This window comes from Neoarius graeffei, chromosome 10 (assembly GCF_027579695.1).
Source record: "Neoarius graeffei isolate fNeoGra1 chromosome 10, fNeoGra1.pri, whole genome shotgun sequence".
In the NCBI taxonomy this organism is placed as follows: domain Eukaryota; kingdom Metazoa; phylum Chordata; class Actinopteri; order Siluriformes; family Ariidae; genus Neoarius; species Neoarius graeffei.
Genome location: NC_083578.1, coordinates 74,275,507 through 74,300,482, shown reverse-complemented (window position 1 = coordinate 74,300,482; position 24,976 = coordinate 74,275,507). Strand labels below are relative to the sequence as shown.

General features: G+C 42.5%; 1 protein-coding gene across 4 annotated transcripts in view; it reads right to left on the bottom strand.

Moving 5' to 3' along the window:
• Positions 1-23,887, bottom strand: part of LOC132893299 (tumor necrosis factor receptor superfamily member 14-like) — a 48,143-nt gene extending 24,256 nt beyond the window's left edge. For 2 of the 4 annotated variants that reach the window (XM_060932293.1, XM_060932292.1), the window contains exons 1-3: positions 23,011-23,887; positions 9,686-9,775; positions 2,401-2,550 (exon numbers count right to left, since the gene is read on the bottom strand). In XM_060932293.1, the coding sequence (XP_060788276.1) occupies positions 2,401-2,550; positions 9,686-9,775; positions 23,011-23,050 (280 nt within the window). In that variant the 5' untranslated portion in view covers positions 23,051-23,887. The remainder of the gene's footprint in view (positions 1-2,400; positions 2,551-9,685; positions 9,776-23,010) is intronic. The other 2 variants (XM_060932295.1, XM_060932294.1) reach the window with 2 other exon arrangements.
• Between the last annotated feature and the right edge of the window lie 1,089 nt (positions 23,888-24,976).

The following is a 24,976-nucleotide window of genomic DNA, read 5'->3' as shown; positions in this document are numbered from 1 at the left end:
GGGAGGCTATTCTGTCCTCATGCAAGGCAGTTCCAGCAGATACTATCCAAAAACTGACAAATTCAATAGATGGAAGACTTGAGAAGGTCCTTTTCAACAAGGGGTCCTATGTTCAGATGTGACTTCACTTGTGATAATGTTTTGATTTAAATAGTGTTTGATTTCAGTTACATTTCAGTTAGTCATGACCTGCTAATGTTTCTAATTTCACACATGACCATTTTTTGTTCTTTATGACAATAAAATGTTTGGAAACTCAATTGTGCGTAATAATTTGGAACATGCATTTTGGGTAGCCTGGGCCCGCCCATCCTAAGCGTGACGCAACACGAGGGCCTGTTGCGAGCTTAGTCTGGCCAGGCAAGCTATCTACAGCTCTTCCAAGCTTCCGAAATATCGGGAGCCAATCAACTTTGAGCATCTCCAATGGCCCTGGGTAGAGGCGTGTTCAAGGCACTGACGTAGTAGAACTGCGACCGGAAGCCATAGATTGTTTACAGAATCTATGCCGGAAGCGCTTCATTCACGCTTCCGCATCTATTACGCATAGATGCTGTATTGAAAGCATTCAGCGGGAAGTTCTCATTGAAAACGGAGCAAAGAGCAGCCCTGGAGGTATTTATTGAAAGGAAGGACGTTTTCGCCTTGCTCCCGACCGGCTTCGGTAAGAGTTTAATCTACCAGTTAGCCCCGTCGCGTCGCATACGTCAGAGGAAAGAGTGATGTGATTGGTTTAAGCTTTGTCACAGCCTTTTCTGGCTTCGACCAGTAGCAAACTGAGGCATTTCAGGGAGGCGGGTCAACCACGGGCTCTGGGAAACGGTTGGGCTTAATATCTTGGCCAGACCAATAGCTCTGAGAGCTTTGAAGTCGCATTAGCCAGGCTACATTTTGGGTGCATTTGTGTTTTTTATTTCTTAAAAATTTACTGTTATCATTGGGCGGTTCGTTCAAAAACATTTGAATTGTACGCTAATGGTTGATGACTGCAAAATCATGATGACTGCCATTAATATAGATAATTTAGGAAAATCTGAGAAAATATGATTTGCATAATAATTTGGAACACAGTGTAATTAAATTGGTGTGGCCTTATGACACTTAACAACTTGAACTTTTTCTATTTAAATCGATCTACTAAAGCTCGCTTCACACCTCGTTGCATAGATTACCTGCGTTTTGCCAATTCCAAACTTTTCTGCTAGCTGACGCTGACTTTTACCCGCGCTTTCGTTAATCAGATCAATTTTTTTCTTTCAAAGACAACTCATTACCTTTTCTACTCATTGTCGTACAAGTCGATCTTAATTTTGCGGCATGACGTAAACCGGATGTCGTGAAAGCTCTTGTGCCCCCTGTTTTGACACAACGGGGGGCGCCCGTATTTTCGAGGTTTAATTACATTGATTTTCGACGGGTGGGACCAAAATTAATGGTCGTAATACGCAACATTGAGGTGGTCGCATTTTTGAAGGCCGCGACCAATGAAATACATAAGCAAGCAATTGGGACCGTGAAAAACCGTTCATAATTTTGAGGTGGTCGTAACATGAGGTTTCACTGTATTCCACTTCTTTGCCTTAAAAAACTCCGGGGTGGGGGCATTGTGGCTCAGGTGGATAAGGCACCATACCATAAATCGGGGAACCCAGGTTCGATTCCGACCCGAGGTCATTTCCCGATCCCTCCCCGTCTCTCTCTCCCCCGCTCATTTCCTGTCTCTACACTGTCCTATCCAATAAAAAGGTAAAAAAAGCCCCCCAAAAAAATCTCTTAAAAAAACAAAAACTCCTGGGTTGCTTTTGTAGTACGTTTTGGGTCATTGTCCATCTGTACTATGAAGCGCCGTCCTTTGCTGCATTTGGCTGAATCTGAGCAGAAAGTATATCCCTATACACTTCAGAATTCATCCCAAACTCACCAGTGCGGTCTTTTTTTTCTCAGAATGTTCCAAACTGTTGATTTGGCCACTCCTAACACTTCCGCTATCTTTACTTTATAGAATTTGAGTGCTGTTGAGGCTCCTACTTTTCACTGCTTCACTCAAAGATCTGTGATATGTAGTGAAGACTAAGAGGTTTAAAATGCAGGGGCCAAGCCTCTTATTTTAGATACATTTTCCAATATTTCACCATACACCGCTCCATAAGTATACCATTTTTTCATTGGAGTATGAAGTGGCTAGTTCAAAAGCACAATGTAAACACACATACTGGCATGGATTTCTGCCAGCTTTGTTGTTTGGTTGTTCCAATGTAAACAACCAAAGCCAGCATATTGAGGGGTCCTCTTTATGGCAGTGTTGTGGAATATCTATGCATAAAAGGCTACTGGTTCAAGATTGGCCCCTTTTTCCAATGTGACAGTGATCAGAGGAAGGACTGAAGCTTTTGTACCTACCTAGTTTTTTTATATGTTGCCCAGGTTTACATTCACTGTGTTTCACTGCATGATTGCATTCTCCATCTGAGTATTGCGAACAGTAATATCCATCCAAAACCTCACAGATTGTATTCTTCGTTCTGGTACAGTCTTGCAAAATAAAAAAACCTAGGATTTCAAAAGAATAACACAGATTAGAAAACCCTCAGATTAAAGGTCCCCTTGCATCGTTTTTTCATTAATTGTGCGGTGGTCTCTAGTATGAATGAATGCCCTGTGAGCCGATTTTGGTGAAAAAAATGCTGTGGTTCTCCTGTTTCAGGCTGTTCTAGTTTGCTGGAGAAGTGGGTGGGGAGAGAACGACAGGATTTCAGCTCTTACTCATTAATATTCATGACATGTAAACGTGTTACCTCCGATTGGCTAACAGCACTGTGATGCCATAGACATAAACATAGACGCCGCATTGAGCTGGTGGCCCCGTTGCTAGGATACGTCAGTGTGTCCGCCATATTTGATGTGGCAAATCTTCCCCGTAAACCAATGCAAGTAAATGGACTGAACTTCATAAAGCCCCTTTCTACAATAATATTTAACTCAATGCCTTTTATTCACCCATTAAGACACACGTATATATTTGGGAAACAAACAGGCATCAAAACAACATCTCATCTCTCATCTCATTATCTCTAGCCGCTTTATCCTTCTACAGGGTCGCAGGCAAGCTGGAGCCTATCCCAGCTGACTATGGGCGAAAGGCGGGGTACACCCTGGACAAGTCGCCAGGTCATCACAGGGCTGACACATAGACACAGACAACCATTCACACTCACATTCACACCTACGGTCAATTTAGAGTCACCAGTTAACCTAACCTGCATGTCTTTGGACTGTGGGGGAAACCGGAGCACCCGGAGGAAACCCACGCGGACACGGGGAGAACATGCAAACTCCGCACAGAAAGGCCCTCGCCGGCCCCGGGGCTCGAACCCAGGACCTTCTTGCTGTGAGGCGACAGCGCTAACCACTACACCACCGTGCCGCCTCAAAACAACATGTATAACTTTTAATGTGATGTTATAGTGTGCGAAATACCCTGTACACTGCAAACTAGCGACAGATACACGATAGATAGCTCAGGTAAGCTAATCAGTCAGCATACCGTAGCAAGCTACCAAAACCTGAGGCCACAATAACCAACCTACAAGACTGAATATGATAAATGATGGAAATAGTGGAAAACCTGGAAATAGTGAATGAAAATAATTTACTGTTTTATTTATTGAGTCACCACACAGACCTACTCTCGTTGAATAAAGTGAGCTGAATGACCGCCAAACTGAGTTCGGCCAGGTTCTAACGCCATACCAAAACAAAATACATCACTGATTCCTTCACATTCAGAAAGGTTAAAAACATTCATCATACGTTCAAAAACGTTCATCATAGTGTGGCACTGTATTATCTAATTCTCACTGCTTATAACTCTACACCTACCCGGTGGAGATGAGCTGGGAGACTGAAGGAACAGCTCCCTCTCTGATCCTGACTGTCTGACCTGTTCTGTCAAAATCCTCCGTTCTGAAGTGTTCACTGCACAGCATGGATGACGGAGTAGCAGAAAACCCGCACAACTGTCTCCCACTGCTTTTTCATGTCTTTATTTTTGGGAAACCATAATGACCAAATACAATGAAAAGTATTTTTCCAGTCTCACCTGTGAAAGGTAATCCCATGTGATCTCGTTTGGACAGTAAACCTGTTGGTACAGTTAAACGCAGCACATGATCTTTATTCTTGGCTACTGTCTAGACGCTATACCAGTTGAAGAATCTTCACTTTGCCACATCCAATATGGCGGCGAGGATGACGTATGATTCTACGCAGAATGCGGCGTCTATGTTTATATGTCTATGCTGTGACGCTACCTCCAGTGGGTCAGAACAAGCAGATGTGGGTGTCTTACTACAGTGAGAGAGAAGGAACAAACCATGAAAGGAAAAATACCGTGTGCTGACGTCATTGAGGTGCGACGCGAGGAAATAAAATGAATTCAACAAATGTTTGGGTTTTACTGAACAAAAACGAATAAAATGAACGAGTGACTTAAAAAAAAATGTGGGTGTCTTTTTGTAAAAACTGTTTTGATTGGCCATTATGGTCTTGACATCGATGTTTTGACCAATAACAATGTAGATAACACGAATTTTACATCACATTCAACGAGATTTAAATGAGACTAAAGATGGCGACTTACAAATAATGTGTAAACATCGTTGGAGTTAATAAAGTTTGAACAGCATGAAGGAACATACCCCAACCCCCCAAAATTAATAAAAAAAAAAAAAAAATCTCAACGGATTTGGCATAATATAAAAAGGTCGTTTTTTACTCAGAAAAAGCGGAAAACTCTCATCCCTGCCTAGCTTGTGACCATGTCATGCATGCTAACGTGGAGAATATGCACATGCTATTTTGTAACAAAAACCTTCAAACAAAAAGTTCATGTTTTACTTACAGCTTGAGAGCTGGTGGTTGGTACAGATCCAGGTATTTAAAAACAACCTGGAAGCAAAACCACTAAGGCACCGAAGTTTGAAAAGTCACTGTAGTTGAAATGATCAGAACACAGTACTAACGCTGCATTATACTTCGCTGGTGGTGTTCCAAAGATAAATTCCAACCATTTCTTCTTCACCCCTTCTATCTTATGGCCCTTTTCCACTACCCTTTTTCAGCTCACTTCAGCTCGCTTCAGCCCGACACGGCTCGCGTTTCGACTACCAAAGAACAGCACGACTCGGCTCGCTTCAGCCCTGCTTAGCCCCTAAAACTCGCACCGTTTTGGAGTGGGGCTGAAGCGAGCCAAGCCGTGCCGAGTGAAGTTGGGGGCGTGAGGAGACACTCCCCTGTGCACTGATTGGTGAGGAGGAGTGTCCTCACATGCCCACACACGCCCCGCGAGCGCGCTGGGATCTGTAAACACCGCAAACCCGGAAGGGGAATAATTATGAATTACGAGAATTTCTGAAGCCTTATGTGCCTTGCCTCATCTATACGCTCTTGCCAGTATCTGTCCGCGTTGTCGGTGACAACAAGCCACAGCACCAAGACCAGCAACACTAACGACTCCATGTCCTCCATGTTTATTGTTTACTATCCGGGTTGTGAGACTACCGCTTAAAAGATCACTGATGTCACTGTTTGCGCTGCTTAACGACATCACCTGACGTCCACCCACTTTCGCTAACTCCACCCAATGTGTCCACCCACTTCCAGCCAGCACGGTTCAGCGCGGTTGTAGTCGAAATGCAACTCCAACAGCCCCGCTCAGCTCGACTCAGCACGGCACGGCTCAGCCCGACTCAGCCGCGTTTGTAGTGGAAAAGCGGCAATAGGCAAGAAATGCAACGTTGATGTGTTACTGCCACAAATAACACAGGCACGAACTTGTTCAGCCATATTTTCAACTTGCTGTTAGGTCCTCTTCATTAGCTACTGACGAGATGGGCTCTGCTCAGTGTTGCCAGATACTGCTGATGTTTTCCAGCCCAAAATATGTTCAAAACCCGCCAAAATGCACTTAAAACCGCCCAATCTGGCAACACTGGCTCTGCTCTCTCTCTCTCTCCCCCCTCGCCCGTAAACCCGAACTCCCTTCCCACGGGCGGTTGCAAGCCAAGGTGGGCAAGGCCATGAATACTAATTTACGAAGTGACGCAAGATCGTATGGCTTTTTCAGATCCGCTCGTTTTTCCGACTATTTCATGGATTAAAGCAAAAAAAAAAAAAAAAAATCATCTGACTGAAAAAAAAGCTCCATGTCGTTGGCCCCTACCACATCAGCGATGCGTCAAATTTTAAATGCCGTGTTGTCCATTATCCCCTCGGCTCCTACTTACAGTACATTTACATAATTTTAACAATGACTAAAGCTATGGCAAGACTTTACCATTGTCATTACTGGCTATAAATGATGAAAACATCAAGTTTTCAGCACAAAGTGCAAATTTATTTCAACAATACTTTAGTAATGCACAACAGTGGTTAAGAGAAAAATGCAAGTGCAGTCGAACTTGAACTATGCTTTCAAAAGAGTGGCACAGAAAGAACTTGCAAGAAAAGTAAAGTGAAAGTTCACTTTTTCTGCTTCTTCGCAGTGAAGCCAAAGGCATCTAGTTTTTTGCCATTGCTTCCATAGACTTTTTTATGGCAAACTACACAAAAGCACACACCCGCCATTTTTATCTTTTTGCACCATGAACTAAATGGCTTGCCATTATCACCCATTTCATTTCGCCAAGCCCATCTCCACTTATTCTTTACCGTTTTGTCGATGTCTGACACATCTGTGCCTTCATTTAAAAGAAGCGCGTCCATGCTAGTAAAACCGAAAGTAATATGACGCGCTCTAGTGATGGAAATCGAAGGGCCTATGTCCGGTGAAATATGGCCTTATACGCAGTACTCGAGTTGGGGGGGGGGGGATGTGGGGGGAGGCATCCCCCTTCTGAAATAAAAATCTCAAATCATCCCCCTTATAAAACGGCCATCCCCCCATCACATCCCTTGGGCCATTTTACCAATTAATGTGGAAATTAGCCTACTATTATTTTAACAAATATTACTACCATTTCAACATTAGAGGCTTTGCGCAGTGATAGCCTACATGTAGCCGGATAAAAAAGACGCATATTTATTTATTCGGCTGCACCTCTCGTTCACACCTATACAGAGGTTTCAGTCACTCAAAACAGCTACTTTTGCAAACTCAGGGCAGAGTGGAGATTTCTGAAAACTCCATCTTCAGACACGCGTGTAAATCGGGAAAACGAAGCAACAGTGGGCGAGAGGGCGCGCGCGAATATAATGAGTCACAGGTGTGAATCCTTCACCGAATGCCAATTGTCCCGGTTCTTCATGAAATCGCACGTGCAAATTCATCAGGTTAACTTTCAAATAACTGTTCTTGTGCACTTGCGACACCGGAGCCACTTTCCTGCATTTTGAGCTTCGGAATATTCGCTTCTTTATCTATTTAACCAATTAATTTGTCACATACATTAAATTACTAATGTAAACCATTAGTAGCCTATTTAAGCAATAGCTGTTTTCTCCACTGTTTTCCGACCTTTTGTGCTTAGTGAATGAGACTTCATTACACTCCACTGACCGACTTCCAATTCCGGACTTTTTTGAAAATGTAAAATATAGGCCTACGAGATGTTTTTTTGGGACTTAATTTGCGTTGGTCCTTCACTATTAATTTTTGAGACTGACGAGGCAGTAAATACTGTGGAATTATTTTCTCCTTACTGTGAAGTTTGTCATCTTAAACAAGTGTCGGGAAATCTTGCAGCCCGACTCTGCAGCCTCCAATGTTTAAGCGAACTGCTGAAACCATAATGTTTAAAGATTAAATTGTAGGCTAATCAAACCAAAGAAAAACACAGCCTTTCCAGAACGTTGTCTGCCGAAGCCTACAAAAGGCTTAATAGCAAAGGTCTTGCTGCGGCTTCAACTTTTCACCTGATCACCTTTCAATAGGCAAATATCATTATTACTACTACTATTAGTAGTAGACAAGTAACCTAGTTGCCTAGTAGTCGGACAGCCAAATAGTTTCATCAGTGGCCCACGCCGAGCCTCCCCGGGACTAGACAGTAGCGGAGGCTGTATTTATTTATTTATTTAGGCCTATCTAGCGCAACAACTTATTCCTTTACATATACTCAAACAGAGCACAAGAAAAGGGTTCAACAACAGGCAATCACAGCAGCTTGGTGAAGTTCTAAATCACATTGGTGTCAGACCTATGGGCCTACCCCCCCCTTTTTTCCCTCGGATCTGCATCACTCTCATTATTGACCTTTAGCGCTCCCAGTTGACGGAAATCCGTCGTAGCGACGGAAAACTTTAATCCATGCTATTTTCTTTCATAAGCTAATACAGGGAATGGGGGTAGAATTACATTTTCACATGCAGCATGCATATGCAACTCGGAGTGAACTATGGTATTTCAAAAAGAGCCAGTATTAAACGTTTTTGGTGGAAGGGCACCTTTAAGATTATTGAAACAAGAATTAAAGACTTAAGACATCGTCACAATGATATTTACCATCGCCACAGGTTTTACATGGAAAACAGTTTGGAAGTCCATTCGGTTCATTCATGAATGTTTTAAAGGAACAAACTTTATATTTTGTACTGTAATCACCAATACAGTCTTTCATAACGATCGACCCGGCAGGACACACAGAAAAAAAATTATACATATACATTATACACACACATGAACTGTGATATTAACTGATGGACAGATACATGAATGCGTTCACCATAAAAAGTCCTTCATCAAATCATCTTTATAAGATCTTTAAAAAGTAGCTAGCATGAGTTAAGCCAAAACACAATTTTGCTTTACCTACATCGAAGTGTCAATGTACTATGAGTTTAAAAAAAAGCAAGATAAAAATCACTGAAGGGAAAAATTATTACATATCAGATGAAACTGAATATTCAACAAATTAGTATTTTAGTCAAGACATTCACATGGAAAAAAAATAATCAGACCAGATATACTGTCAGTGCCAGTACAGTGACACAGCTTTGCTGCCTCATGTTGGTTAAATGGATTAGCAACTCTAAATTGTTATGTGGTGAGTTAGGATCCAGTAGCAGAACACAAACCAGAAAATCCAATGAATAAAAAATGATTTAATTCAAGTCCAAAAAGAGTCAATGAGCAAAAAATAGCAAAAATAATCCAGACAATAACGAGGTAGACAAAAGACAAAGTGCGAATATGAAAAATAGTTCTGACAAAAACTGGAGACAAAAAACATAGTGCAAAAAACTGTGGCTAAGACTAGGCAAAACAGAGCAAAAATCCAGGAAGCAAAAAATGGCACAGAGACAATGTGAGAAACAGACAAGACGTTCTGGCAAGGTCCCCTTCTGAGAACGGCCTATTTGCACACAGCAGAGCAGACCAGGAAGTGAATCCCGGCAAGATGGAAGTCCCACAGCTTTTCTACCTCATGTTGATTAAATGGATTAGCAACTCTAAATCGCCTGTACATGTTAATGTGATGCCCTGTGACAGACTGGCATCCCACCCAGGGTACATCCCTGCCCTACACCCAGTGTTCTTGTGACAGGCTCTGGATCCACCACAACCCTGGCCAAGATAAAGCAGTTACTGAAAACGAATTAATTATTTTTACTGCCTAACAACTTTATACCCGTTATTTAGTTTTACTTTCTATTATTAATCAATTACTCAAGTATCACCATGTCATACCTATAGAACACATCGGACAGCATTCTCCAGCTGTTGATCGATATTCACCTTTCCCGCAACCGGCTCCATATGTAAGGAGAGCAGAAACACCTGTTTGAAGATAAAACAAATAGTTTTTTTTCATGTACTTTCCAAGCTAGTAAAAGCTGGAATGATGGTTTAAGTCCAGACACAAACATAAGCTACAACTACACATATGGAGACCTCTCCTATTAAGATTTATTCACCTTTCACATTATTTCAATTCTTGAATTTGAATGAACCTACACAAATAACATTTTTAAAAATGAACAAAATCTGAAATCCTTATTGTGAAAGCCTTATTATACAACTAAATAACACCAATGCATCTAGTTGTACTCTGATGTAAAACATATGTTGTGACATTACTGTGAGCTAGAAGTACAGCTTATTTGATTGAGAAGTTGTTGAAACGCACCATTCTGCATGTTTATATGACACGAATACACTCACAAACCGCCAGAGGGAGAAAAAGTTTGTCTAGGTTACCTCCATCAGTTATTTGGTCCAAATTATTAATATCATGGTGGTGTACATTTTGTTGTTTAGAGGAATAACTAGATCTTATTTTTTTCGCGGTCCGGTTTCCATCAAATCCTGAACTCTGATTGGCTGGTGAGCGGGTCCGTATCCCACGATACGGACCCCAGTGACGGACCCCTGGCGACTCGCTCGTTCACAACAAACATGGTAGCAATTTGTGTCAACATTTATTTTCGCATTTCTCAGGAGAATAGCATTAATTTTACATCATGGATAGCGATAACGACAGTGTTCACAGCAAAAGCGAGTTTTACTACCCTGAGGAAGAAGAAATAAAAGAAAACATTTCAGGAGAAAGCTAAAAACCTGTAACCGAGCAAAAACATGGCTGAATCCTGAATGACTCAATTTTGTATAAATAGGGGACTACATAGGCAGCAAAATGTAGGTTATTTTTCCTGGCGTGGAAGTGCACTTGTATACCGAGGAGGAAGCCATTTGCATTACAGCCGTGAATGAGGATTCAAAATGGCGGCTCGCCTCGGCTCGGTTTTCCCTTTCGGGCGCTCTCGTTTTCTGTTAGAATTTGGTAAAGAAAAAAATAAATATATTATTTACCAGCTTACGGTCAGTCCGTATGGTGAAATACTGTGACCTTGGCATTTCACGATACGGACCTCCCAGCTGGTAAATAACATATATATTATCCCATGGGAAATATCGGTTATAGTGCAGACTACTTTAACTCTCATCATATGGCCATTATTAAAAAATGTTCTGTTTCCGGTCCACCGGCCAGGTGAGTGCCGTTTGTGCGGTTGAATTTTTTTTTTAACGACGATTTTTCGACATTTTTTTTCGGGTTCGTAAATCTAAAATCGAACTTGACATTTACGCATTCCACTAAGGCTCATACTAGCCAGCCATGACAAATAAGTAGCCAGCCGGGGGGGGGGGGGTGTAAACACAAAACTAGAGCCGACAATTCCCCTGTGGGAAATGGTGAGAGTGATGCAATGCGCATAGCAGCCGCTATCGCAGGCTATGAGGCTCCGATGCTCTGAGCCTGTGTGTGTTTGAGAGAGAGAGCAGCCCCTCCCCTCTCTGCTCCCTGAGTGGAGCTTGTCGCCTTGGTAACAGTGCTCAGGTGCAGGGAAGTGACACAATATGACAAGCAAGGAGGGCTTTTTCTCAGAGTTCCCTCTCCTTGAACAATGGTGATTTACACGGAAACAAAAGGAGCTATTCACAAAATTCTTGCACATTGAGTGCTACAAGGCTCCCATGAACACATTGATGCAATTTTTTTGTCCCTAGTGTAAAAAATGTGGACACTAGAGCGAGTTAAAAACAAGTGACATTTCTGATTTTGCAGTAAAAGCGCTGGCAGGTTTATAATGGGAGTCTATGGGGCAGTGCGCCTGTCCTCTCTTTACTTTCAGGCTTCTCATTCAAAAACTGTAAATCCTATCGCTCAGGTAGACACATTGTGTGAATCAAGACAAGTGTGACTACTACTTTTGAGAAAATTGTGTGTAGAGTGAAAATTGTGGCTGAAAACAGTTTAAATGAGAAAGTTAGAGCTTTTTTTTCAAGCTGCCTACACTCTAAATTCCTGAGCTCCACTGGTGTATAACGCAACAGACACCCATTATAAAGTCTGAATTTCTCCAGATTTGCTCATGGTGTTTGATCTGAGACTGATCAAAAAGTATAGAACCTAGCAAAAAAGTTGAATGCCAGAACCACACAGGAGAAGTTTGTCTCCGTTTTAAAGTTTGAATCATGTCTCTAGGTGAATTTTAATAGTGTAATTTCATCCGAACTAGGCCTAATGGTCGATTTAGAACTACAAAAAAAGTCAGTGTGTCGGACATTTTAAAGACCCACTGACAACTTTTTACACCACATAATATGTGCATTTATTGTTTTATTGCTGTATTGTGAAATAAAATACCCAAAACTCAACTTGAATAAAGGGTCGTCTTTGTAGAAAATCAAGAATTTCAGAGCCGATTTTGTGTTTTTTGCCCCGGCTTCTACAAGCGCCATGAGCCATTTGCCCGTTTTTGCCGCTAGGGCGAGTGACGTCACATCAGTGTATGTCGTTCTGGATTGCATGAAAACAAAACATGAAGCAGGGAAGCTATTGAGATTGTCTGCCCTCACGTCTATTAAAGATTCTGTTTAAACAGCATAATGTCTTAAACATATGGTCCTGGTCACGTCACACTATTGGTCCCACTCCAAAAAACATCATGTCTAAGCTCCTGTTAGATCATGTAGATACAGTAGCTACCAGAAGTTTAGGTCATATTTATGCAGAAATATCAAAAACTCTAAAGGGTTCACAAACTTTCAAAACATGCCGGATGACATCTTATATCTATCACTCCACACATATCATGTATATTATCCTAACTAAATATCAGGGATGCAAACAGCACGCCTTTTGGCGGATGGCGCCTTTTTCACGGCTGAATCGCACAGATCTGAAATTTTTTTTTGGGGGGGGGGGGGGGGGGGGGGCGTTGGAGTGTCTGATTATAATTTCAAAGTAAATTCTGTATTAAAATGACTAAATAAGCAAATCCATTACAGTCCATGAAACAGGAAGTATAAGGATGAGGAAAAAACAGTTTAAATCGGGAAGCTGCGCACATTTGCGCAGCCTGAGCGGCAGGACTGCGCAAATGTGCGCAGCTTCCCGATTTAAACTGTTTTTTCCTCATCCTTATACTTCCTGTTTCATGGACTGTAACGGATTTGCTTATTTAGTCATTTTAATACAGAATTTACTTTGAAATTATAATCAGACACTCCAACGTCCCCCCCCAAAAAAAATTCGGATCTGCCCAATTCAGCCGTGAAAAAGGCACCATCCGCCAAAAGGCGCACTGTTTGCATCCCTGAAATATATGAAACAAGGTATTGGCCTTTCAGTTGTTGTACATTACTGGTATTAGCTGCTTTGGCCTATTGATAAGTAATATGCAATGGTATAAGACGCATTTGTGACGTTACAACAAATTTTAAACAACATACATGTATTGAATAACAACACATAGCCATGTACCCTGGCTCGTTCTCTTTTGGCAAAGGCACCACCGGACTTTCGCTTTTTGACTGCCCCTTCGGGGGGTCTGCTGTCATCTGTTTCTCTTTTGACAGATTGATTCGGCCCGGGCCTGTCAAACAACGTCGGCACAGCTGACTCCTCCAACACCAGTGGATAAGTTGGATCAAACGTTCTTCGAGTTCTGGACGACAAAGTGAAACAGTGCTCCTCGAAATGTGCTGAACAGAGACGTGACCATTTTATTGACTTCCAGTTCGCACCTGTTTTGGAAATGTTTCTTTCCCACTCTTTTGCTATTTCAGGGTGTTTTTTCCAAGGAAAGGAATGGAGTTTCACTCCTTCCGACGTGGTGTTAGAACACCCGTAAGCCACACATATAATCCCTTTTCGGTTAGACGCCATTTAACTTTTTCACGCAAGGAAATCACAACAAAACCACAGCTCAATATCACAAGACTTGTGAGAACTGAACCAACATAGTGACTTGTAAACAAAAACAACACACTGATGTGACGTCACTTCCGGCATCTCTGAATGAGCCCAGTTCATATCCAGGTCAATCTCCCTGCGCGAAATTTAAAATTACTTCTGATGTTTAAAACGGACAGTTAAACCAAGAATTAAAACCAGAATTTATCTTTGGAGTCATATATTGTTTGTTTACAAATTAATACGAAATGACTGTCAGTGGGTCTTTAAGTACCTTTGTAAAAGTTTTGCAAATGTTGCAGTCAGCATTTAAAATGCTAACTTAAAGTTTTTGTACAAGTTTCAGTTGATTAAACTGTCATTTTATTAAATGTGTCTGCTTTTGTAATAAAAAAGTACTGAAAGAAAAAGCAAACAGCATTGCGATTTCTTATCCATCCATTAAAAAAAAAAAAATCCCTCCCTCCTGAATTTTTTTGCTCACCTGGTGGACAGGAAACGGATTTTTTTTAAGGATGGCCTATGGGCATTGCACACTTCAGTGATTTCACTGCATTAACACACAATTTCAACAGTGTGCTTAGTATTTAAGTAACTTGGCAGTTTACTGATGCCAAAGTGGAACTACAACCCTGCTTTGACTGCACTGATTGGAGTGTTTTTGAGGCTGCAGCTTCAGACCTGCATGAACTGACTGATACCATGACATCTTACATCAGTTTTTGTGAGGATGTGTGTGTGTGCCCACCAAGACCTTCCGCACATACAGCAACAACAAACCCTGGTTCACTGCAAAACTCCGGCAGCTTTGCCAGGCCAAGGAGGAGGCCTACAGAAGTGGGGACAGAGTCCTGTACAAACAGGCCAGAAACACACTGACAAAAGAGGTGAAAGCAGCTAAGGTGGTGTTTACATTAGACCGTATCCGTCTCATTTCGTCGCGGATGCACTGTCCGTTCACATTAAAACGCCAGGAAACGACTCCACAGGCGGAACAACTTGAATCCGCCAGGGCCCACGTATTCAATCCATTACGTATCTGATCCGGTGCTGTGTAAACATTGAGAAACGAGGATACGCTGTGCTGAGCTCTAGCTGACGTCGTCATTGGACAACGTCACTGTGACATCCACCTTCCTGATTCGCTGGCGTTGGTCATGCCACGTGCTGACGTCGTCATTGGACAACGTCACTGTGACATCCACCTTCCTGATTCGCTGGCATTGGTCATGCCACGTTGGTCATGTGACGCGACTGCTGAAAAACGGCGCGGACTTTCACTTCCTGCTATTGGTCCCGAATCACTGCTCGTGCGCTTCACTCGCGCGCTCTGTGAGCTGCGCAGGGCCGGAGTGCGCACCCTCCAGAGGGCACTCGCTGTTCAGGGCGGAGTGATTTGGAGCGCAGGATGCCTGCGGAGCCGAGCGTATCCGTGTATTGGCGTTGCTGTGTGCACGCGAATCGTGTATTGGCGTTGCTGTGTGCACGCGAATCGTTTTAAAAACGTTAATCTGATGATCCGCTGATACGGTCTAATGTAAACACCACCTAAGAGGAGCTACGTTGAAAGGATCAAAAACAGCCTTTCAGGCCAAGTTTACATTAGACCGTATCTGTCTCGTTTTCTTCGCGGATGCACTGTCCGTTTACATTAAAACGCCTGGAAACGCCGGGAAACGGGAATCCGCCAGGGTCCACGTATTCAATCCAGATTGTGTCTGGTCCGGTGCTGTGTAAACATTGAGAATACGCGGATACGCTGTGCTGAGCTCTAGCTGGCGTCGTCATTGGACAACGTCACTGTGACCTCCACCTTCCTGATTCGCTGGCCATGTGACGCGGCTGCTGAAAAACGGCGCGGACTTCCGCCTTGTATCACCTTTCATTAAAGAGTATAAAAGTATGAAAATACTGCAAATACTGATGCAAATACTGCCCATTGTATAGTTATGATTGTCTTTAGGCTTGCCATCCTTCCACTTGCAAGTGGTAAGTGACGCGCATGCCCGACATGCACTGAGATCACACACACAGCGGCTCAGTCCCACGTTAATCTGATGATCCACTGATACGGTCTAATGTAAACCCCACCTCAGCCAACAATCCGGCGTCAGTGTGGATAGGCCTGAAGAATATCAAGAGCCATCCCCCAATACTGCAATGAACCATCAACTGGCTGATGAGTTGAATGTGTTCTACTGCAGATTTGACACATTCACACCTCTCCGCCCCCTCAGACATTAAAGACCCATTTACACCCCCTGCTATTCTGCCTACTCTCGCCTCTGACCCCACACCAGCACTCAAGATCTGTGAAGAGGATGCTTGTCAGCTTTTTCGCAGACAGAAGATCAGGAAGGCACCCGGCCCAGAGGGTGTGTCACCCTCCTGTCTGAAGGTCTGTGCTGATCAGCTGGCCTCCATCTTCACCCAGATCTTCAACAGATCCCTGGAGCTGTGTGAAGTCCCCTCATGCTTCAAACACTCCACAATACAGATCTTGCATGTGACGTCACAGCCGATCCAGATTGTGACAGACGCCATCTTGTCGGTCAAACACCATATTTCCGCCTTCTATTTCTGCTTCTACCTTTTCTTCTGGAAAACCCTACTATATACAATTCTACTACAACGACTGCGGCTACAAGCTCTCCCTACCTGTGCACGTTTATGTTTTTTGTGTGTATTTTTGCATGTTGTTCGTCTGTATCGGACTTCAATATCCACTACAACCGTATGGACTTACTGGACATTGGTTTCCAGCAGAAAATGACGGTTTGTAGTGATTTCCATCGCATGCACAACATTCCGGACGAGATAGCGAGACCAGCGGGGTCTCCGTGGATTGTTATCGGAAGTAAAGCGAAGGAGGCGGCGTCGGGAGCGGAAGCAAAAGCGAGGCTGCAGGCAGAGCCGGCCTGTTGACTAAGCTCAGAAAACAGCCACTCAAATCTCCACTGCCAAGCCTCTACCTCTCCAATGCCAGATCCATGGTAAACAAGACGAACGATTTGGAATTACAGCTGGAATTACCTTATTCTATAATCGGCTGGTCAGTGCTATAGATACTACTGATATATCTAGTATCAGTACTAGTAATACTTAAGTGACTTACCCGTCCAATGAGGATTGTTATTTTCTTGTTTACAAGATGCCACATCTGAGTCGCTGACAAATCCTGAATTTCTGTAAAGATAACTGTCCAGAGATTTATAAGCACGCAGTGCTTCACCACTGAACAGCGAGGGAAAGTTGATGAGGTAATTATACACGTCTGGGTATTCCACCTCTGGCAGTTCAAAATCCACTGACACGGTCCTGAAAACTACGTCCGGTAAGCCATAAGGGTCACTAATCTGTAGATCGTTTATTTTAGACATGTATCTAATTATCAGTTCATTAGAAAAATGAGCCATGTAGTCCGTCGGTTGAAACTGATCCATTCTGTACACGAGTGCAGCAGTATTCAGCTGTGTTTTTTACCGACAAGATGGCGGCTGTTAACTTTCCGGTCACGTGACTGCAAGATCTCTATAATCCCAGTTCCCAAGAAAACCACCATCACAGGACTGAATGACTACAGGCCTGTAGCCCTCACATCTGTAGTCATGAAGTCCTTCGAGAGACTGGTGTTGTCACACCTGAAGGACATCACAGACCCCCTGCAGTTTGCCTACCGGGCAAACAGGTCAGCGGATGATGCAATCAATATGGGACTGCACTACATCCTGCAACACCTTGACTCTGCAAGGACATAAGCCAGGATCCTGTTCGTGGACTTCAGTTCGGTGTTCAACACCATCGTTCTAGACATCCTCCACACCAAGCTCACCCAGCTCACTGTGCCCTCCTCCACCTGTCAGTGGATTATAAACTTCCTGACCGATAGGAAGCAGCAGGTGAGGCTGGGGAGCATCACATCCAGCACCCGGACTATCAGCACTGGCGCCCCCCAGGGGTGTGTGCTCTCCCCACTGCTATTCTCCCTTTACACCAACGACTGCACCTCAAGAGACCCGTCTGTTAAACTCCTGAAATTTGCAGACGACAATGGTCATCAGCCTCATCCGAGACGGTGACGAGTCTGCATACAGATGGGAGGTTGAACGGCTGGTCTGTTGGTGCGGTCACAACAATCTGGAGCTGAACACGCTCAAAACTGTGGAGATGACAGTGGACTTTAGGAGGAGCCCCCCCACCCTGCCACCCATCACCATCAACACTGTGACTGCTGTTGAAACCTTCAGGTTTCTGGGCTCCACAATCTCCCAGGATCTGAAGTGGGAGACCAACACAGTCACCATCATCAAAAAGGCCCAGCAGAGGTTGTACTTTCTGTGCCAGCTCAGGAAGCTCAACCTGTCTAAGGAGCTGCTGACACAATTCTACTCTGCCATCATTCAGTCTGTTCTCCGCTCTTCCATCACTGTTTGGTTTGGATCGGTCACCAAGCAGGACAAGAACAGACTGCAACGGACAATAAGGTCTGCAGAGAAAATTATTGGTGTCAGCCTGCCCTCCATCCAAGACCTGTACCTGTCCAGAGTCAGGAAACGGGCAGGTAACATCTCTGCAGACCCATCACACCCTGGTCACAAATTGTTTAAAAACTTCTCCCCTCTGGGAGACGCTACAGATCACTGTACGCAAAAACAACCAGACACAAGAACAGTTTTTTCCCCTCAGGCTGTCTCTGTGATGAACAGCTAAAACCGGACTCAAATATCAGTAACATCAGCTGTGAAATATCTGCACACTCATACTGTCATTCTGTGCACACTGTATACTTATATTTACTAAGTCATCCTTGCACTATGCACCATTTTGCACCAAAAGATTCTACATGTACATAGCCTTTTGTTTTGTCTCTGCTTTTTTTTTTTTTTTTTAAATCTGTTTGTACTAAGAGAGCTAAGTGAAACCGAAGTCAAATTCCTCGTGTGTGTTCACATACCTGGCAATAAAAGTGATTCTGGGGAAAAAAAACAAAAACAAAAAAAACACACTTTAAGCTGGCAGTGCAGCAGAGGATATGCAGTAGAGGACATCAACTCCTCTCCACCTCTATAACCTACTTTCTGGACCACCGCCTGTGATCCGCCTACACACTGTGACCAGTTCACAGATACGGCAAACCGCAAGGAGTTGTGGGAAAGGTCAAAGGTTAAGGCCTCATAAACGAGCGGAAGTAGAGCATGTCAACAATGGCAGAGGCTACAGGCTCGCTGTGGGGACACTTGTGTTGTCGATTGCTACAAAGGACGTCGACTGCTTGAACAGTGGATGCGAGAAGACTGTAGTGTACATTTAAGTGAGTGTATACAGAAAAAATTATGTGAATCCAAGCACACAGTTTAACGCAAAAGTTCGTTTATATCCCAACCTTGTCAGCTGTCAGATTTATGTTAATGGACCCGGTAAACTGGTAAATAATATATATTTTTTTCTTTACCAAATTCTAACAGAAAACGAGAGCGCCCGAAAGGGAAAACCGAGCCGAGCCGCCTCACGGCTGTAATGCAAATTGCTTTCCTCCTCCGTATACAAGTGCACTTCCATGGCAGGGAAAAAGAAACTACATTTTGGCGCCTATGTAGCTAGTCCCCTATTTAAACAAATAGGAGTCATTCAGGATTCAGCCATGTTTTTGCTCCGTGTTTTTACTCGACCAAAGTTATACAGTATTATGAGCTTTAAATTGCATAAATAAAACCATTTGGTGAAACTTTGAAGAAGAGATTGTACTGGTTTAAAGTTTTTACCTAACGTTTTCATGTCGACTCCAATTAATACACTAGTAGAATCGATGACTAGTTTAGGAGGCCAAAGCTTTTTTTTCAATTTTTGACTGTACCAGCCTGAAAAAACTTGCGACAGTCAAATGGAAAAAAAAGCAAGCTGGTCCTGTTGTACTGGACTAATCTATGACTGAGTATAGTAAGTGATACTAGTACTGATACAATAAAACAGACGACTGTAATCTGGTAGGCAGCACGATTTATATTATTTCTCCGTGTCAGATGTTGACCTGTCAAAAACTGCAGTGGGCGTGGCAGTATCACCGGGTACGTACCTCGATTTTTCTTCGTCTTCCTTGGACGGTACAGGCTGGATTTTCAAAATATCTGTGGCATATGCAAGCGCCCTTAACTCTTCTACCCCCATGGTAGTTGGCAATCCCCATTCTCTCATATCCATAAGGCGTATTTACTAAGGTTTGGCTTGTTTGCCGCTATGTTTTCATCTCCGATGAGGCCTCAACCTTTGACCCTGCGCATGCGCGGCGATATCTGTGAACTGGTCTATAACAGCCCCTAAACACAGTAAGTTTCAATACATCTGCATGAGTTTCTGATGCTGTGGAATTATTAACATTTCAAGATTAAATTAAATGTTGCGAGAAGGAGAAGTATGAGCAGGCCCGGCGCCAGGAACAGTTTACTAAGGGGGCAATTAGAAATTGCAAGGGGGCAAATATTTTTCATATAGTGTGTAGTAGTGATGGCGGTCTGGCAACGTGTTTCAAACAATTAACTGCGCCAACCACAAAACCACGGCCCCGAAGGTTGCTTTAGTACGGGAAAATCATGTGATACATTACCAGGGCAGTTGCGCTTTATCAACACCCGTGCCCACCCGTTAACCCTCCCCTCCAATTTTCTCACAGACACGCGTTACAACCGGAAAGATGCCAAACATAAAACAACACACACAAACCTACAGGCAAGTCCTTTAAATTTAAAATACATACAAATAGCTCCGCGGCATGAAAACAAAACGTCAATGCAAGTAAGGTACTTGCCTCAGCAGCCAAAATCTCATCTCTAGCCGCTTTATCCTGTTCTACAGGGTCGCAGGCAAGCTGGAGCCTATCCCAGCTGACTACGGGCGAAAGGCGGGGTACACCCTGGACAAGTCACCAGGTCATCACAGGGCTGACATATAGACACAGACAACCATTCACACTCACATTCACACCTACGGTCAATTTAGAGTCACCAGTTAACCCTGCATGTCTTTGGACTGTGGGGGAAACCGGAGCGCGGCCAAAATCATAATTTAAAAAAAATCAACAGACCCCGCGGCTGCACCAGTAATAGCCTTCCTGACTCGCACAGAGTCAACGCTAACCACTTAATCCGCGATCCCAGTTTAGGCGTGTAGGGGACAAAACACTCTGAAGTGATGAATTTTCACCCCCGCTGCATGGAAGGTGACGTCAACGACACATATTCTTACGCTATTTGCGCACAAAGCGGACCATATATGAACACATACACCAACATAAATGGAGATAAACTTAGCCTACAAAGAAAGAAAATGGATTCACAATATTGTGATTGAATTCGTTTAATTCGGAAGGGGAAAGACTACTCCCGTAAACTTGACTGCATATTACAGGATATTGCAGAGACAGTACACTTGTAAGTGTACATGTAAAACCCCCGCCAGCGCGACCCCTCCCCTTGTCCTTATCACAGGTCTGTGTGTGCGCAGTTGTGTCAGCATTTCACACACACACCCACAATAACTAGTAGTCCCGAGTAGTTAGGATTGATACACATGTCTAAAACAGGGTTAATATTAAATTCAGGCTTTTTGAAATAATCCTACCTTAATACAGTTGAATTCTACGATTGCAACGTAAGAATCATAACAACCAATCACATTTGTTCTACCGTGCCAGTTTTAGTAGTGATTTATGTGAAATGTATTTTTGTGCAATGCGCAACCACTTAATATTTCATATTTGGAAATGCAAATTATTAATACGTCTATAATACATTATATTTTCATAAGAAAACAATTAAGTGATCTGAGTCTCCGTTGAGGGGGCGGGGCTGTAGCCACGAGGGGGCAATGCCCCCTTTCGCCCCCCCCCCCCATGGCGCCGAGAACTTTTTTTTTTTAATTTCCAAAAACATTCAAAATACAAACAAATAGAGCACCATATATATACAGATCCAAAAAACATCAAAGAAGTAAAACACACATAGCAATAAAGTAAAAAGTATGAACAAGAAAGGGGCTACTTAACTATCTTTACATATGTCAATCGAGTAAATCAAAGTCATCCAAAAAGGATATAAAATAACCAACATCCTTATTTTCAACTAACTTTAAAGATTTGGCAAAAAGCTTGAGGTCATTCTTCCAGTGTGTAACATAAGGTTTAGTTTTAAAAAAACGACATTTGTGAATAAAGTGTTTACCTAAAAGTAGTAAATTATTAATACCATATTCAATTTTGTTATTATTTAAAAATACTCCAAATTTAATTTCTTTAATGGATAAAGGGGCAAACTGAATCCCCCTAGACTGTAGCCAAGCCTGAAAATCAATCCAAAATCTTTGTATTAAATCACATAGAAAGAAAAGATGTTCCAAATCCTCCTCCTCTGTTTCACAAAACACACATTTACCAGTTTCAAATTTAAATTTCTTCTTAAGAAATTCTTTGGTTGGGTAAATTCTATTCAAAATTTTGAACTGTATTTCTTTCGCTTTGAAGGGAATTAGAAAGGAGAGATATTTAGTTCTAATCTTTTTAATTTCTACTGTTTCAAAATCTTTTAATATGTAATCTCTTTTGACAGAATTAGGAAAGCAAATATTTTGTAAGGAACGTCTTAAAAATTTGTTATCGCACTTTTTATTACAAAATTCGACACCTTCAATCCAAAGTTGTCTCAGTCTAGGAGAAATATCAGAGTACACCATATCCTGTTCCACCATAGTTCGGATTGGTACAGGAATAGCCTTTACGATGTGGTTGTATTTTCTTTTTGTACATTGAATCTGAAATTTCTGACAGAAATGACCATGTTGTAAAATCTGTCCATCATTCATAAAAAGTGAGCAATAGCCCACACACCTTTAGAAAACCATTCCTCAATAAAAATAGATTTTCTATTAACCAATATATACCTATTATTCCACACTGGGCTATTATGAGGGGTAAAATTATGCTTAAATATTATTTTCCAATAAAGGAGGACCTGTTGATGAAAGTCAGAAAGTGTCTGAGGATGGCGCCGAGAACATGGTGGTGGTGAGCTTGTGATCTTACTGTCTGTAGCTGTGAGGTGCCATTTGCCCTGGACAAGTGTACGTGAAACTATATAAACACCAGTATAACTGCAGTGGAAACATTTTCTCGCTTTAGAACTAATGAAGTTTGATGTTTGTCTTTTGCATTAAATTGGGCGGTAGTACACTTTACTAGTTCGTATAAAAATAAAGTAATGAATTTTAACTCCGTGTTCTGAATAAACAGTAGCTGTAATGTGAGCAGGTCCCACACGCTGCTTACCGAATATGTACAAACCAAGTGCCAGAAACGTGGACTTCATTATTCTGCAAAACACAGAGTCAGAACAATGCAGTAGAACTGGATCACAGTATGGATCTGGACTGCCGCTGTTCTTCTCTGGCACTCATCCCAGACTACACCCGAACCTCCTGCTGCCGTCCTCCATTCTCCTCTGTTGTGGAGTTAATTCAGATGTGCCAGTTGCACCGTCAACGCAAATTCAACCAATCCCCGCGTAATTCAGGGCGGTATTGCAATTATATCCAATCACCGCAACGTTCCCGCAAATTTGACCAATCGTTGGCGTCGTCGTGAGGTGACGTCGACAAACTACCTTCCGCCTTACTTCCAGTGTTGCCAGATTATAATAATAATAATAATAATAATAATAATAATAAATAAGTTAAATTTATATGGCGCCTTTCAAAAAACCCAAGGACGCTTTACAATTATAGACAAGGTAAGAAAAAAATATATATAATAAAAAAGTAAAAAGTCCACCAAGTAGGGCTCAAGATGTAATTCCCGTGGTGTAGCAGCCACAGTCCCACCAAAAGGCGCACGAAAACAAGTCCCACATCTCCAGCACCGCTGCCGTCAGCAACATCGCTCGAACACCACGCCATGGATCCACAAAGCGAGCAGAGAAGCTCCGCCACGCAGAGCGCTGGTATATCCCAAACCACCTGCACAGCCGCCGCGACACCACCGAGCAACATCGCTCGGAATACGGGACGCAATTTGTTCCGTATTTTCATAAATGTCCAATACACATGTCTGTCTCACACATATCAAACACTAAATCTAACAATAATGAACAAAATAAAACAGGAACTACTACTCCGTTGCGGGATCTACCCAGGACACAAACCCCTCCCCTCTGTGTCACGCTCTGTGCGTCTGTGCCTGGCTGCCTGCGTCACTGCGTGTGGCGCTGTCACGGTTGCATAGAGACAGACAACACACACCGGCGCTGCTCAAAAAACCCGGGCCTTTTAAAAATGTCTGCTGGAATGACAAAAGAGTATCTAGTTGTTCCTACCACATTGACAAGCCCTATATGGAGCCAATATGACAGAACTACTAACTTGAATGAGCAGGTATTGGCTGGAAATCATTACCAGGTTAGGCCTGGTCCTAGGCCTACGCCAGCCTTGGAAAAGTGTGAATGCAGCACCAAAATTACAAAGGAAACACTGCTAGTGAAGAAAAATGATTTTATTGCATTCCTTTGTACAGTAATGAATAAAACATTGAAATATTCAAGTAAAAGCGACAGGATTAAGTCTATTGTGAAAATTGCCAATGACTTCTTAGGGGCTACTGCTAAAGCAGATGAGATACATGAAATGCTAACTCTAAAATATGGCCAGACTCAAGATATATGAATGGTATATGATGCTTTTCATTTTACAATGGAACGCAAGAAGTTTAATAGCCAATGGACAAGAACTTAAAAGATATATTCAAAAGTTAACTGATAAACCAGAGGTCATTTGTATCCAGGAGACCTGGTTAAAAGCCCACTTACAATTTGTCATTAAGGGCTACAATGCCGTTAGACATGACAGATGTAATGAGAGAGGTGGTGGATGTATAACATTCATTAAAGAAGGGATTCCATATAAAATTATTAAAACAAGTAATGAACATGAATGTATTGTAACAGAAATATTTAACGGGCCTAAGAAGACGTATACTATAATTAACTATTATAACCCATGTAAAGCTCTAACTATTGATCTTTTAAATAATGTTACTAGGAGGAATAATGCAGAGATCTGGTGTGGCGACTTTAATGCCCACAATAGCTTATGGGGTAGCAAACACACTGACCTGAATGGTATGGTGGTTGAAGAAGTCATCAATGACAGGATGTTAGTGTGTTTGAATGATGGCTCCGGTACTAGATTCAATATCCTTAAGAATGAGACTTCATGTATTGACCTAACCTTAGTTGACAGAA